The sequence below is a fragment of the Mus musculus genome, chromosome 11, assembly GCF_000001635.26.
Source record: "Mus musculus strain C57BL/6J chromosome 11, GRCm38.p6 C57BL/6J".
Lineage (NCBI taxonomy): Eukaryota > Metazoa > Chordata > Mammalia > Rodentia > Muridae > Mus > Mus musculus.
In genome coordinates, this window is record NC_000077.6 from 113,767,286 (window position 1) to 113,781,971 (window position 14,686).

At 48.6% G+C, this 14,686-nt stretch overlaps 1 protein-coding gene across 4 annotated transcripts in view; it reads right to left on the minus strand.

The window, feature by feature from the left end:
• Positions 1-9,088: 9,088 nt before the first annotated feature.
• The window catches only part of Sdk2 (sidekick cell adhesion molecule 2), a 290,656-nt gene continuing 285,058 nt past the window's right edge, over positions 9,089-14,686 (minus strand). For 3 of the 4 annotated variants that reach the window (XM_006533253.4, XM_006533255.3, XM_006533254.4), the window contains one exon: positions 9,089-13,858. In XM_006533253.4, the coding sequence (XP_006533316.1) occupies positions 13,505-13,858 (354 nt within the window). In that variant the 3' untranslated portion in view covers positions 9,089-13,504. The remainder of the gene's footprint in view (positions 13,859-14,686) is intronic. The other variant, NM_172800.3, reaches the window with a different exon arrangement.

Sequence of the window (14,686 nt, forward strand, 5' to 3'; positions counted from 1 at the left end):
TCACTGTGACGTGAAATGGATGAGTTTCTGCAAAGCGCAGGGATGTCCTGGAGAGTTATCATACTGTCCCTATGTGTCAATGGCATCTGGTTTCCTTCCTTTGTCTACCGCTGCACTGTTGGCTTCAAGATCTGCCCTCTTGCAATCCCAGGGAGGGGTGAGGAGGGTGAGGAGGTTCCAGCCAGATACCTGCTTCTGCCTCCCACGGGTCAGGCCTGGTGCCAGCCAAGAGAGCACAAGGTCCCAGCTCCATCACAACCAGGCCGCCTGTGTTCCCCACTCAGCTTGTGCGTCCCTCGGAAGAGCAGAAGCCCTGAGTTCTGGGATCGGTGTTTTGCTGGTTGGTTAGGGGTGAGTTTTTCCAGCCAGGGAAGGATGGGCTTGGCTCTCAGTGAGAGGCGGAAACAATTTATGTGGGGGAGGCTAGGGAAAGAAAGAGGAAGGCAAGCATCCTATAATTGCCAATTTAACTCAGGACTGGCTGGAGTTTTCTACAGAAACTTAACGTTGCTGGAGGAGGAAGGGGAATGGAGGCCTGAGGTCCTTGACTGGGATCCCATCAGCCCCTGTAAGTTTATTGAATCAAACTCCTGGAGAGAAAAGAGTGCACAGCAACTCCAAGGGGGCCTCTCAGGTGGGATCCAGGCCTGCTGTGACTAATAACCACAAACCATGCGGTTTACACCAACAGAAATGTAGTCTTCACCCACGTGGAGACCAGAAGCTCAAAATCAAGGTGTCTTCCGGGTACTTTTCGGGGTGGTGGAGGTACCCCTTCCAGCCTCTTGTAATGTCTAATAATTCCTGGCAAGTCTTCCATTATTAGCCTGTAGCAGCATCGGTAATACTTGGGCTTAACCTGTGTTTTTGTATGTGGTGTGTGTGCATGTACGTGTGCGTGCGTGCTTGCACATGTATACACCTATTGCTATGCATGTGGAGGTTAAAGGACACTCTTGAGTGTCATTCCTAAGGTGCTGTCCACCTGTTTTTGAAACAGGCTCTCACCTTTATCTGGAGCTTGTCTGTTAGGCTAGGCTTAGCTGGCCGTTGAGCCCCAGGGATTGGCCTGTCTGCCTCCCCAGTGCCCCAGTTGTTAAGTGCAGGTCACCATGCTTGCCTTCTGTCTCTGACTTCTCTCCTGGATGTGTCCTGTGTCCTCTCCTCCTTGGGCCTCCTTTGAGCTAATTGCATTTATAAAGATCCAGCTTCCGAGGTTCCCTTTAGAAGTGCATGTGGGGAAACATGACTCTAACATGCCTGCCTCATCCAGGAACCATGCCAAAAGCCTACAGAGATCCAGTGAGTGTGTGTGTGTATTCAATCCCAAGTGGCACTAGACAACAAGCCCATTCTGTTTCTATGTGGCTCGTGGGCTAAACATGGTTGTAAGTCGAGGAAAAAAGAAACCAGAATGCTATTTAGCTACATATGAAATCATACCTGACTCCACACATGAAATCTGCTCAGGACATGGGTATGCGCCTTCATTCATGTACCCTCTATGGCCAAGATGATGCCAGGAACTTTGACAGTGCCTCCTGTCACTCTGCCACCCACCCAGAATATGGCAGTCTCCCAGACAGAGTTGAACAGTGTCTAACCTTTGAGCTAGACTGCTCACTGGTTAAAAGAGGGGAGCACCATAGCACCTGGTAAGGTAAGGGTTCAAATCCTGGCTCTGGTGTTTCCATAGCAGCCCCCTTATTGTGGTTGGGGTGGGAGGTCTTCACAGCCTTGGGGGTCCTGTGAGGACTGGCTGACACATCAGTGGGGCAGGAATGTGGCAGCACTGGTGAGCAATAGAAACGCCAAGGCACCTCGTGAAATCCCACTGCTTTACCTTTGGGGATACGGAGGAAAGACTATATATTACATATACATGGAACTTTCTATGGGGACGGAACACCAGTAGATCTCTCTATGGGCCTGTTGGCTCTTGTTTGTCCTGCCCTCCTGACTATTCCTTGCCTTATTCTCTACCCACCAGGAAGTCTTTTCTACATGGACTGCATGCACCCCAGCACCCTCAAATTCTCATTGGGAATTGGATGTGGATTACAAGGGGCTCAGACAGGAGGATGACATGGAGGGAAGCAGGGCAAGCCCCCTCCCTCCAGACTTTTTTGCAAGTTCTAGAAATTTCTCTTTGCATTGACCATAGCATAAGTGTGAATGACATTTAGCTGTCATACCCCTGCATCTTGGGGTGTCCTCTGTCGTTTTCTTACCCACAACTGAGGGGAGGGATGTCATCTTGTCCAGAGATGACTTTTGTTTCTGTGATAAAACACTAATTTCAGGTTACAGACCACAGTGCACCACTGGGGGAAGCCATGGAAGAATTCTCCTTGCAGCCTTGCTCCCTGTGACCTGCTCAGCTTGCTTTCTTATACAACCCTGGGCCACATGTCCCGGGGTGGAACCACTCAGAGCAGGTTGTGCCCTTCCACATTATTCAGCAATCAATGGAGAAAAGGCCCCACAGGTTTGCCTAAGGGCAATCCGATGGAGACACTTCTTCATCCCGGTGACTGTAGTTTGTGACAAAATGACAAAAAGAGAAACCAAGCCAGCATGGACCTCTCCTCAAATCCCTTCCCAGTAGTGCCTCAACTACATGTACGTCTGCCTTGAAACTTGCCTTGTGCACTCTGATAGGCCTGTTTGCCTCCCAAGGGTTCCTGAATGCACAAGACTCAGTTTTTCAGACATAACATCCAGCTATGGGGAGCCCTAAAGGAGAGCAGAGCACAACTTGATGTGAAGATGGCGGTAGAAATGGTGGCACCTGTCTCCATCCCCCAACGCTGGGATTGAAGTCACATGACATCATGTCCATCCTTTTACATGGGGATTCGAACTCAGGTCTTCATGCTTGCAAAGTAAGCCTTCTTTTACTCACTGAGCCACCTCCCCAGCCCCCCTTGTTTTGTTTTCTGAGACAAGGTTTCTTGTAGCCCAGGCTGACTCCAAACTCACAGAAATGTGCCTATCTCTGCATCTAGAGCCCTGGAATTGATGGACTGTGCCACCTTGCTTGGCTTTCCAGCCAGCACCCCCACCCTGAAATCTTGCTGATGGTAGCTAAGGGCTCATTCAGTTCTCCTAGGTAAAGTAGGAGGGCTGGGCACGGTGGCTGGCACAGGCCTGTAATCCCAGCCCATGGGAGGTAGAGGCAGAAGGATCATAAATTCTGGGCTAGCCTGGGCTCCACAACAAATCTACATAATGAGATCCTGTGAAAACACTTTAAGTCCCAACATTTTTGAAAGACTGTTCTAGGATTGTAACTCTCTCCTGGCTTCCATGTTATTCATTTCATTTTATATATAATTTCCATTTTATCTTATTTTCCCCAGATGGTTTTCCTTCTGTCCTCAGGAAGCCAGTTCTTTACATGGGCTCTTGTGGAGGTCATAGGGGTTGAGGTTTGGTCTGCTGCTGTGTATTGTTAGTCTAAGTTCTGTATCCCAGGGTCTAGGGGCCTCCCTATGACAGCTTTTATTGCACAAACCTTGCTCCTTGGTTTAAAACCATTGGTTAATAAAGATGCCCACAGCTTGTAGCTGGGCAGAAGAGAGGTAGGTGGGGCTTCCATCTCCTGGGTTTGGGGTCTGAGGCAGAGACAAGGAGGAGAGGGTGAGGAGGAAGGGAGAAGACGCCATGGGGTAGGTGGATCCTGAGAGTGTGACCTTGAGGGCTGGCCACCTCAAGATGTGGGGGTGGCCCAGGTGGAACACGGCAAGTTATATCTCGGGATTATTCACAGGGAAGTAGACAAAACAGCATAGAGAGTTGATGACTGCCCAGCACTAATGCCTTTAAGACTTATTATAAATGTAAATGTTTTGTGTCTTTTTTTTTTTAGAACGAAATGATCAGAGGTGGGGTAGAAATCCCCTAATGTTTACCATGACACATTGGTCGTGTCTAAGTCGTGGTGGGGTTGCTTCACGATACTCGCCCCTGAGCACCTTGCTCTGAAGCGCACAGCTCACGCCATGATGCAGCTTGAGCTACAGCTACAGGAATCACGCTAGCATGGGAAACACTGGTTTCATTAATATCCCTCTTGGCAAATGCCTCTACTATGTTCCAAGCGATGCGGTTCTTTATGCTGGGCACGGTTCCTACAGTAAATTTGCTACACATGGCCGTGGTCCCTTTTTTTGGTGAGACTGTTGTCTCTTCCCTTTTTGTTCATCTCGGAGCCAAGACCCGAAAGAGGCCCTGTTATTATACTTTAAGCAAATATCCTCAGGCAGTAGGTCTGTAAGTTACTTCTAATGTGGGAACAGGGTTCCCAGTTATATGCAAGATAAAAGTTATGTGTAGTCAAAATGACCACTCAGACCCTCTTATCAATGTGAGAATCGGTTGTGAAGTATAGTACACAGGGCTTGCAATGCGTTTCAAACAAACGTCTCTTATCTGGCCTCTTCTTTCCTGACTCTTGGATTTAATGCATGCCTTAGATTCCCTTGCAAAGCATGCAGTCCTCTCTAAAGCTCTGGATGTTGAAGGTGAGAGGCTGCTGTCCACCAGGCCTGTCTACTCCCCATTCCCAAATCAGTCTGTTTACAAAGCATCAATTGTTTCAAACTTGTTTATGACGGCAAATCTTGTGATGGTTTTTACATAATTTCACAAATGGTGTAAGGTGTAAAATAAGAGTAGACACAGGGGCTGGTGAGATGGCTCAGTGGGTAAGAGCACCCGACTGTTCTTCCGAGGGTCCAGAGTTCAAATCCCAGCAACCACATGGTGGCTCACAACCATCTGTAACAAGATCTGATGTCCTCTTCTGGAGTGTCTGAAGACGGCTGCAGTGTACTTACATATAATAAATAAATAAATCTTTAAAAAAAAAAAAAAAAGAGTAGACACAGAACTGTCATTTCTCTGTGAATTATGTTCCTACTGGTAAAGAGGAGCTATTAAAAAAAACAAAAACAGGGCTGGAGAGATGGTTCAGCGGTTAAGATCACTGACTGCTCTTCCAGAGGTCCTGAGTTCAAATTCAGCAACCACACGGTGGCTCATAACCATCTGTAATGAGATTTGATGCCCTTTCTGGTGTGTCTGAAGACAGCTACAGTGTACTTACATATAGTAAGTAAGTAAGTAAGTAAGTAAATAAATAAATAAATCTTTAAAAAACAAACAAACAAAAAACCAAAGTCTTGTTGACTTGGTCATAGGTAGGACCTAGAGAATCCTGGGGAAAGATCATGAGATCCAGAGATCTGCTCTCTCAGCAACCGGTCATTTCTGCAAACTGCTTTTCCTTAAAGAAATAGGAACTCAGCCGGGTGGGTGGTGGCGCTCGCCTTTAATCCTAGCACTTGGGAGGCAGAGGCAGGCAGATTTCTGAGTTCGAGGCCAGCCTGGTCTACAAAGTGAGTTCCAGGACAGCCAAGGATATACAGAGAAACCCTGTCTCGAAAAACCAAAAAAAAAAAAAAAAAAAAAAAACCCAAAAAAAAAAAAAAAACCAAAAAGAAAGAAAGAAAGAAAGAAATAGGGACTCAACCTTTTCACCAGAGCCATCAACTTCCAGTAATTCCCCAAAATGACACTGAGGGAGGGGAGAAAGGCACCCACTACATGTTCTCTGGGCATTTTAGAAAATGGGGGTGGGGGGGGGGGAGGTGGGGAGGAATGGGCTGGAGAGATGGCTCAGCGGTTAAGAGCATTGATTGCTCTTCCAGAGGTCCTGAGTTCAAATCCCAGCAACCTCATGGTGGCTCACAACCATCTGTAATGGGATCTGATGCCCTCTTCTGGTGTGTCTGAAGACAGTGACAGTGTACTCACATACATAAAATAAATAAATAATTAAAAAGAAAGAAAGAAAGAAAGAAAGAAAGAAAGAAAGAAAGAAAGAAAGAAAGAAAGAAAGAAAGAAAGAAAGGAAGGAAGGAAGGAAGGAAGGAAGGAAGGAAGGAAGGAAGAGAGAGAAAGGAAGGAAAATGGGGACTCAGTCCTTTGGGTACAACATGCAAGGGTGATGTTGTAGGTGTCAGAGAAATGAGCACTGTTCAGAATGGACAACCCCATAAATGTCAGTGTGACAAAACCAGCGAGGAGGCCAGAATGTCACTCAGCCAGCTGTTGGCATTGCCCTAAATGAGCAAGGGAAGGGCGAGAGAGTCTTGCGGAGAGATCAATGTGCAAATTGGGCATAGCAAGCGCTCTAAGAGCTGAGGTCAGCCCAGAAACAGGCAAGGTGATGATCAAAGAGGAAAGGAAGCCAAAGTGAAAGGCCCAGCCAGCTCCAGCCTGCGTCACCTGGAGAGCTGGCCGTGTGAGAACTTGCCGGAAGGAGCGGGAAGGAGCGCCTGCGCTGTTGGAACCTGCTCCCCAGGGACTCATGGCTTAATAGAGGAACATGAAGGAGAAGGGGGGGGGGAGGGGAGGAGGAGGAGAGGGAAAGGAAGAAGAGGGGAGGAGGTGGGGGAGGAGGAGGAAGAGGAGAAGAAAAAAGACCCAGACTTTAAGAAAGAGAAACTCAGGTAGGCCAAAGTGGTTAAAGCCACTTTGATGATCTGAGTTCAATACCCTGGACCCAAACTGTAGGAGAAGTCATTCCCTAACCAATGCGCATGTGTCATGCCATGTGCACATTTACACACACACACACACACACACACACACACACACACACACTTATTTTTTATTTTTACGGTTTTTAGTTTCTTCTTTTCTGAGGGGTTGGCGTTATGACCTCACTATGTAATCCTAGCAGGCCTGGAACTTGCTATGTGGATCAGGCTGGCCTTGAACTCAAAGTTATGAGTTATGCTTGCTTCTGCCTCTAGACCACTGGGATTAAATGCATGTACTACCATACCCAGTTAAATAGAAACTCAAGCTGGGAATGAGAGTTCATGCCTATAATCCTGGCGCATGGGACGATGAGGCAGGAGAATTGCTATGAGCTTCAGGCTAGGCTGACCTACCCACTGAATTCTGGGCCAGCCTGGGCTACAGAGTAAGATCTTGTTTTAAACAAACAAACAAATCTTAGTATACCTCTGTAATCTCCTCACACAGAAGTTGAAACCCAAGGACAGCTTTGAATTCAAGGCCATCTGAGAATACAGACTCAAGAAATGAGGCGTTGATGGCACATGCCTATAATCCCAGCACTCGGGAGGCAGAGGCAGGCAGATTTCTGAGTTCGAGGCCAGCCAGGTCTACAGAGTAAGTTCCAGGACAGCCAGGGCTACATAGAGAAACCCTGTCTCGAAAAAAACCAAAAAAAAAAAAAAAAAAAAAAAAAAAAGAAATGAAAAGCTGGTAGAGAGATGGCCCAGTGGTCAACAGTGCTGACTGCTTTTCTAGAGGACTCAGGGTGGATTATTTACACCTTCATGGCAGGGCACAACCATCTATAACTGCAGCTCTAGGGGCTCCAACGTCCTCTTTAGCCTCCGAGAGCATCACACATACATTGTGCGCACAGTGACATGCAGGCAAAAAACACACCGGTACACATAAAACAAAGTAACTATTTCTAAAAACAACTACAAATCTAAAATGAAACAAAAGGAAGAAGAGTGGGAAGAGGAGGAAAGAAAAGAAGAAAAAGCAAAAAGGGGACGCACTAATGTTGCCTTGCAAGTGTGATTTATGCAAAATAGATGAGATTTATGCAAAGAGATGATCCTAGAGAACTGCCAACTTGCAGAAAGCGAGTAATGTCATGGCTCAATACCAACAGCATAGTGAATGAATTTACACTGTGCATTTTAAGTAAAACTAACATATTTAGTCTACATATATATCTTTTTTTTTTTTTTAGACAAGCCCTCACTAGCTGGCCTTGAACTCACTGTACAGACAGACCATGCTAATCTTGAAATCATGGAGACCTGACTATCTCTGTCTCCAATGTGCTGGTAAATGTATTTTGATCAGTCTAACAGTCTATAATCCAAGCATTTGGGATGCTGAGGCAGGAACATTGTTGTGATTTCCAGGGCAGTCTGGGAAGTAAGACTCTGGAGGGAAAAGGTTAAAAAGTAAATAAAATGCCCACCCAAAAGTCCTACAGCAAACACTAAAAACAGCCTTGGTTGCACCTAGGTGCTAGATTTGTAATGGTCAAAACCTAGCAAGGAGCTGTCTTACCAGATCTGTGAGTGTGTGTACCTCCAGAGTCAAACTGGTTCCTTAGGACGAATCCTGGCTCTGCCCCCATCTGCTTCTGGAGAGCAAGCCTCTTAAAAGGCTCTCTGTGCCTATCCCCTTCCTTGGCTGTTACACTCGGGCTTTGTCAGGTTCTGCATATCAAGTGACCGTCTGACCCCTTAGAGTGTGGTATCAATGTGTCACTTCTTAATGTTGTCATTATTATACATGTTTATTTTAAATTTTATTTATTAGTGTTTGTTGTGTGTGTGCGTGCATTTGTGTGTGAGTGTGTGTGTGTGTGCATGTGTGTGTGTGTGTGTGTGTGTGCATGTGTGAGTGTGTGTATGTGTGTGTGTACATGGGCAACTGTGGAGGCCAGAAAAGGGAATTGGATCCCCTAGAACTGGAGTTACAGGCAGTTGTGGGCAGCCCTATGATGTAGGTGCTGGGAACTGAACTGGGGTGCTCTAAACCACTGAGGCCCCTGTCCCACTCCCATGCTACCATCAGTTAATTGACCATTAACAGTTGCATCAGACATCTGAGGGGCTCTGATCTCCCAAACTTAAAATAACTCATTCTTTCTTTTTCTTCTTTTGCTGCTAAGGATTGAACTCAGAGCCTCTGCATGTTGGGCTGAAGTTCTACCTTGGAGCTCTGCTCAGCCTCAAGCAGGACTTTTTCGGTCCTCTCTTTCCCCCATTGATGGTCCAGCTGGTTGGCTGCACACACGCACACACACACACACGCACACACACACACACACACACACACACATATGGTGGTACCTTCACTATGTGCCACTCTAAAAGTATAGATACCACGTGCTGATGAACTAAGAGGGCAGATGAGCCCAGCTCCGGACTAGCTCTGCACAGTCCCCACAAGGCTAGAGATAGAAACACATGTTTGAGGAATTTGCACCAAGGAAAAGAATGACTGCCGCTTCAGAACTCCAAAAAAAAAGTTTATTTATAAAATACTGACAGTTTGACAGGACATAGGACTTCTGGCGGTATATATTTCAAATCAATTTCTTTCTTACCTTTCATTTAAAAAATAAACTTGCTAACAAGCTATATGACATATAGATATATTTATTTTTCTTACAGATAGACACCTGCCATAATGAATACTCTCCCTATAATTTTTCATTATAGCTTTTAAATCAAAAAAATAAAGATTTGTACCGAGTTTTGTTTTGGGAGTCTATATGGGTGGAGGAAGGAACACACTTAAATGCTTTGGATTTGTCTTTTTATGGAAACAGAAAGGTGGGGGTTGTCCCAAGGGGGTGGGGCACCTGTGCTCGAGGTGTTGGTTAGGGTGGGTGTCCCTGTATGGGACCACAGAGGCACTCAGGAGCTGGTGGTGGCTGTCTGTGGGTCCCCTCTTTCCCCCAGTGATGGTCCAGCTGGCTGGCTGCACGAATATGGTGGCACCTTCACTGTGTGCCTCTCGAGAAGGCGAGGGGAACCCCTGCCTGGGGCAGTCTAATGTGAGGTTCTGGCACCTTTAGAAATGCTGTCCAGGGCGGTCATGGACAGCAATGACAGAAGGCCTCTAAAAGCAAGGGCTGGCAAGGCAGCCTAGCTGTGTCCTTGTTCCCTCTGATTCACGGGCAGTGTCAGGTTTGTGGTGGAGAGGGGAAAGGAGAGGCAACAGCGCGGGGGTTGTAAACTCCCTGTTGCTCTCCGGAGGAAGATGCTCCTGGAACCCAGAGCAGCTATTTGGTTAGTCTTGGCAATCTGGGAGCAGAGCCTGCAAGAATGCAGGAGGCAGGCGCTGCCAGGAGAGGAGAGAGCCGTCCCAGCGTGCTAAGTGTGGGCTCCTGAATACAGGGCAGATTTCCTCAGGGCACAGAGAGGCAACAGCAAGAGGGCTAGGCGTGTCCTTCTGTGACCTTGTTCCCCATAGTCACAAGACAACAGCCCTGGCCTCACAGGCTCAGGAAAATGAAAGCTTCCCCTTACCCAGGGTCGGTGCCCGCCTGCCATACCCTTAGAATATGGTGGGGTGTCTAGGTGGAGTTCTTGGGATGCTCCAGTGCCCAGCAGAAATGTAAACATAGGCCAAAAGATCTCATTGAACAACCTAGAGTTCCGCAGCTGGACACCTACTGGGTGTCCAGCTGTGGCTGTGGCTGTGTAGCTAATAATTCCCCCCCACACCCCTGGCAGGCAGTGCCTAAACAGAGGCTCTCACCCTAGGCTCATCTCCGAGTTGTAGCTTGTAATGTGCTCAGCTGCTTGGGTAATAGGTCTCACCAAATACCCCAAGTGCAAGTGACCCAGGCTGTCCGTGCCTCCTGAGGATGAGAGACAGCCAAGGGGCCGTCAGAGGGCATTGCCAAGAGCCCCTATGTTAGCACACATAGATGTATGCTCTGTGCATATCTTTATATGCTTATATGCAAGCCCAAGTGGGTCTGTGCCCAAGGATGCCAGCACGGGTTCCAATGAACACATGGAGGACCTCAGTGCACAAGGTGATTTGTTAAAGGCAAAGGAAAATTGGCCTCCTGTGCAACACCACACACACACACACACACACACACACACACACACAAATGATTTTTTTAAAAACACATTCCCACTTCCTCTTTAAAGCTCCCTCACTGGGCTGGGCTGGGCTGGGCTGGGCTGGGCTGGGCTGGGCTGGGCTGGGCTGATAATTCCCTAATGTAAACTCACAACATCCTTAAATGGTTAAAGCCTCCGAAGACAGAGGAAAAAAGAAAAAAAAAAAGATGGGAGTTGTTTTAAAAAGACACAAGGGACAGACGGACAGTGAGCGTGGCAGTGTGAACTCAGGCAGCCCCTGCCTCTGCGGATGTGCGGCTTTGGCGATGTCAGATGCTGCGGGGGCTGGGGTCCAGCTGACTGACAAAGGTCAAGGTAGCCCTGGGAAACCTGTGTCCCTGGAGGGGCAAGGTCTCTGCCAATTTGTAGTCCTTTGGGGACAAGGCTGTGCTTCCTGGCTTAAGAGCCTTCGCATCTGCCTAAGAGAAGTCACTGTGAAAAGCAAACTGTTCACTCCCAGCAGATGGGTCACCTGCCTGCTGAGCTGGCTTCCCACATCTCTCTTACAATATCCCAGGGGTCAGGTGTGTAGGGAGGAGAGACCACATTAATACTCAAGTATGTTTTTTTTTTTTTTCTGAGACAGGATTTCTCTGTATAGCTCTGGCTGTCCTGGAACTCACTTTGTAGACTAGGCTGGCCTCAAACTCAGAAATCCACCTGCCTCTGCCTCCCAATTGCTGGGATTAAAGGTGTGCGCCACCATGCCCGGCTCAAGTATGTTCTTAACTCGGGCTTTGACCCTGGCTTCTCTGCACAGTGAGAATTAGCAGGGACTAGAGACTGCTGAGAATGGCTTCAGGTTCTCCACTAGGGCCTCTCAACAAGGCCAACAGTAACTGCTCTGCCGACTCCCAGCAACTCTGACCCTTTATTGAATTGGACATGCCCCAGTGAAGCCTATGAAGGAGGCAGCCAAGCATTTCCAGCAGTAGGGCGAGCTTTAGGCTGATTACTGTCCCCAAGGGCCTAAGTCAACCCAGGACATCAGAAAACCACCTCCCCAAATCCTGGAGTTGGAAGGCCTGGAAGGCCAAAGCTGATGAGAAGCTCAGGTCCCCCATGGTTATTTACAGAACTTTCCTGGGAGGAACAGCTTTCCTTCCATCAGCTATTCTTGTCCCTTGATGCTATCTGACCCGCCTCTCCTGGCTGGGCTGACCACGCATCTCAATTGCTGTGTGCAGTTTGGACAAGGCTTCCCAGCTGGCCCTTCTTTGGTCCTTCCCAGCCCTGCCTTCACTGAACCCCGCCTGGGAGCTGTTAGGGGGAGTTGAAGTGACCTTTTGTGGGGAAGTGGACCGTGAAAGGTAGCGTGGTCCTCGGTTGAACTAAGGCTAGAAGCCCCAGAGACCGGCTGCCCCACTCCTCAGACTGCACTTCTTCTCCCCCTCCCCGCTAGGGGTGTCCCGGGACTTCCCTGCATCCCAGCACCCGCCCTGCGATGATGGCGTGGGATGAGTGCAGTCTCCCTGCGTTCTGCTTCCCCAAGCGGTCATGCCCTGTGGTAGAGCAGACACGGGACCCACAACCTTATGACCTTTGATTCTTTATAAAGCCTCAGGACCAGGGACTGGACCGCCCCTCTGGGCCCCTGTATGTTGTGGTAGAGACAGAGGGCGGGGCTACACAGGTCTTAAAGTGAGAAAGTTGTTGGGCAAGAAGAGTTCCAGGATATCCTCTTAAGAGGAGCCCCTGGACCCCTTTTCCTCCGAGTTCATGGGGCAGCTGCATGGGCTAGCAGGAAGGTGTACATTCATAGGAAAGTGATAATCTGAACATACATACAACCTTCCTCCTGCGAGGCTGGGTGCGCTGAGTTTCCTATCCTAGGCACCGCCCCCAACCCTTTGTTTCCTTTCTCTTAGTGTTGGGCTGGTGGGTCAGAAGGAACAGTCAAGGCTTTATTCTTGCGTCTCTGACTTCCTGCAGGACATCTCCCTGAAGCATCCCTTAGCGTGGAGCCAGCACCTTGGGTCTCCACTCCCCAGATGTTACCTTTCCTTATCAGCATTCTGGGAGGTGAATCTAAGCAACAGGAGGCTCAGTTATGTGGCTGTGGAGGGATTCTTTCTCTCCCAACCCTTAGGCCCTCTTCTTTGAACTTATAATTAAAAAAAAAAAAATTGTTTTGTAGGAACAAGGAAGTTGCTAAGTGGATTGATTCTTACCATTTGATTTTTCTTTTTTCTTCCAAAATAAGCCAAATGCTTGGTGAAGAAGTTGTACGAGGGCCATGAGCCCTTGGGGGATGCCGAGGCAGGGAAGGGGGGTGACAAGGCCACGAAGAGCCAGAGACAGCAGGCAGGCTTCGCCTCTGAGCGCACCCATCCTTTTTGCAGAGGGGCAAAGATCGCAAGCCCAGAGATCTAGCACAAGTGTGAGGGGTGAAGCCATCTGCATCTCTAGAAGCTTTCAGATCCCTCAGCCCCACCTGCCTTATGGCTCACTCTCTCCAGGGCCCCAAGCCCCTCTGTCCTCGGCAGAAGTGAGACTATCTGGTCTCCAGCCCTCCACACTGCAAAGTGGACCCCAAGGATGTGAAGCCATTGCAGGTCACGTGTATCCAAGTCCGCCTGTGGGTTTCTTCTCCCTCCGCCCGTCCTCCAACCCGGCTTTGCTGGCCCTGGAATCTCTGGAAAAATAAACTTGGGAGGTGAAACGTTGAGTCGATGTCTTGGTGGGGTTTTCTTGTGTGTTTTCTGGCAGGCGTTTTGGGAGGCGGCAAAGGAAGATTTTGGTGTCTCTTTTTTCTCCCCATTCTTTCTCCTCTTTTGATGTCAAACGAAGGATGAGAACCCAGCTATGGGTGCCCGAGAGCCAGGGGCGAGGCTGCTGGGGGGACGGTAGAGGGTGCTCTGCTGACTCTGGGGATTCGGGGGGTTTTGGGGCGTTGGAGTCCGGCTGGCCTTGGGCCGGAAGAGGCTGCCTTGCTGGGTGCTGTTGCTGTTGGGGACAGTGACGTGGTCAGGTTCGCCGGAATCACTCTCTGTGTAGCTGTAGGCCTGGGCCCGAGAGATGCCTTTCTGTTGGCGCCGCCAAGAGTTGTAATATGTGGGGTCACTGATGTAATGGTTGACAAAGGAGTGGGCTTTCTGGGTGTTCGTGTCCACTTCGTACTCGCTGTCACTTCCCTAGGAGGAGAGAATCGGGGTGTTAGTGAGGTCAGGACTCAAAGGCACAGAACATTCTGGCTCCATTCTCTGCTCTGCCTCTTTCAAGTGAGAGTATTGATCTCAACACTGTCTGTTAGCATTTTGTCTAAGCTCCGCCCCACAGTTACCTGGCAACGGCCAGGTGTGCCTGACTCACTATAAAAGGGGCTGCTCGCCCCCTCTGCTCTCTCTTGCTCTTGCTTTCTTGCTCCAGCTCCTTCCTCTTGCCCCTTCCCCCTCTCTCCCATTCCCTCCCCCCACCCCCATTCCACATGCTCATGGCCGGCCTCTACCCCAACCCCCCTCTCCCTTTCTCTGTCTCTACTAACCTCTCAACTCCCCTCCCCACACCCTGAATAAATATTATTCTATTCTATACTATAGCATCGTCATAGGTCTGGCCTGGTGGTGCACGCCTTTAATCCCAGTACTTGGGAGGCAGAGGCAGGCACATTTCTGAGTTTGAGGCCAGCCTGGTCTACAGAGCGAGTTCTAGGACAGCCAGGGCTATGCAGAGAAACCCTGTCTCGAAAAAAAACAAAACAAAACAAAACAAAACAAAACAAAACAAAACAAAATAGTGTCACCAGAAATGTCTCAGCGGTGGAAAACATCTCCCACTCTTCCCAAGAACCCGAGTTCGAATCTCAGCCCCCATGCTGTGCAATTTACCACAGTCTGTAATTCCAGCTCCAAGGACTCTGGTACCCTCTTTAGGCTTTTCTGGGCTCCTATGTGCATATGTACAGGAATCACAGAATCACATACACACATGAAACTTTTTTTTTTTAATGCTAACAAAAGATC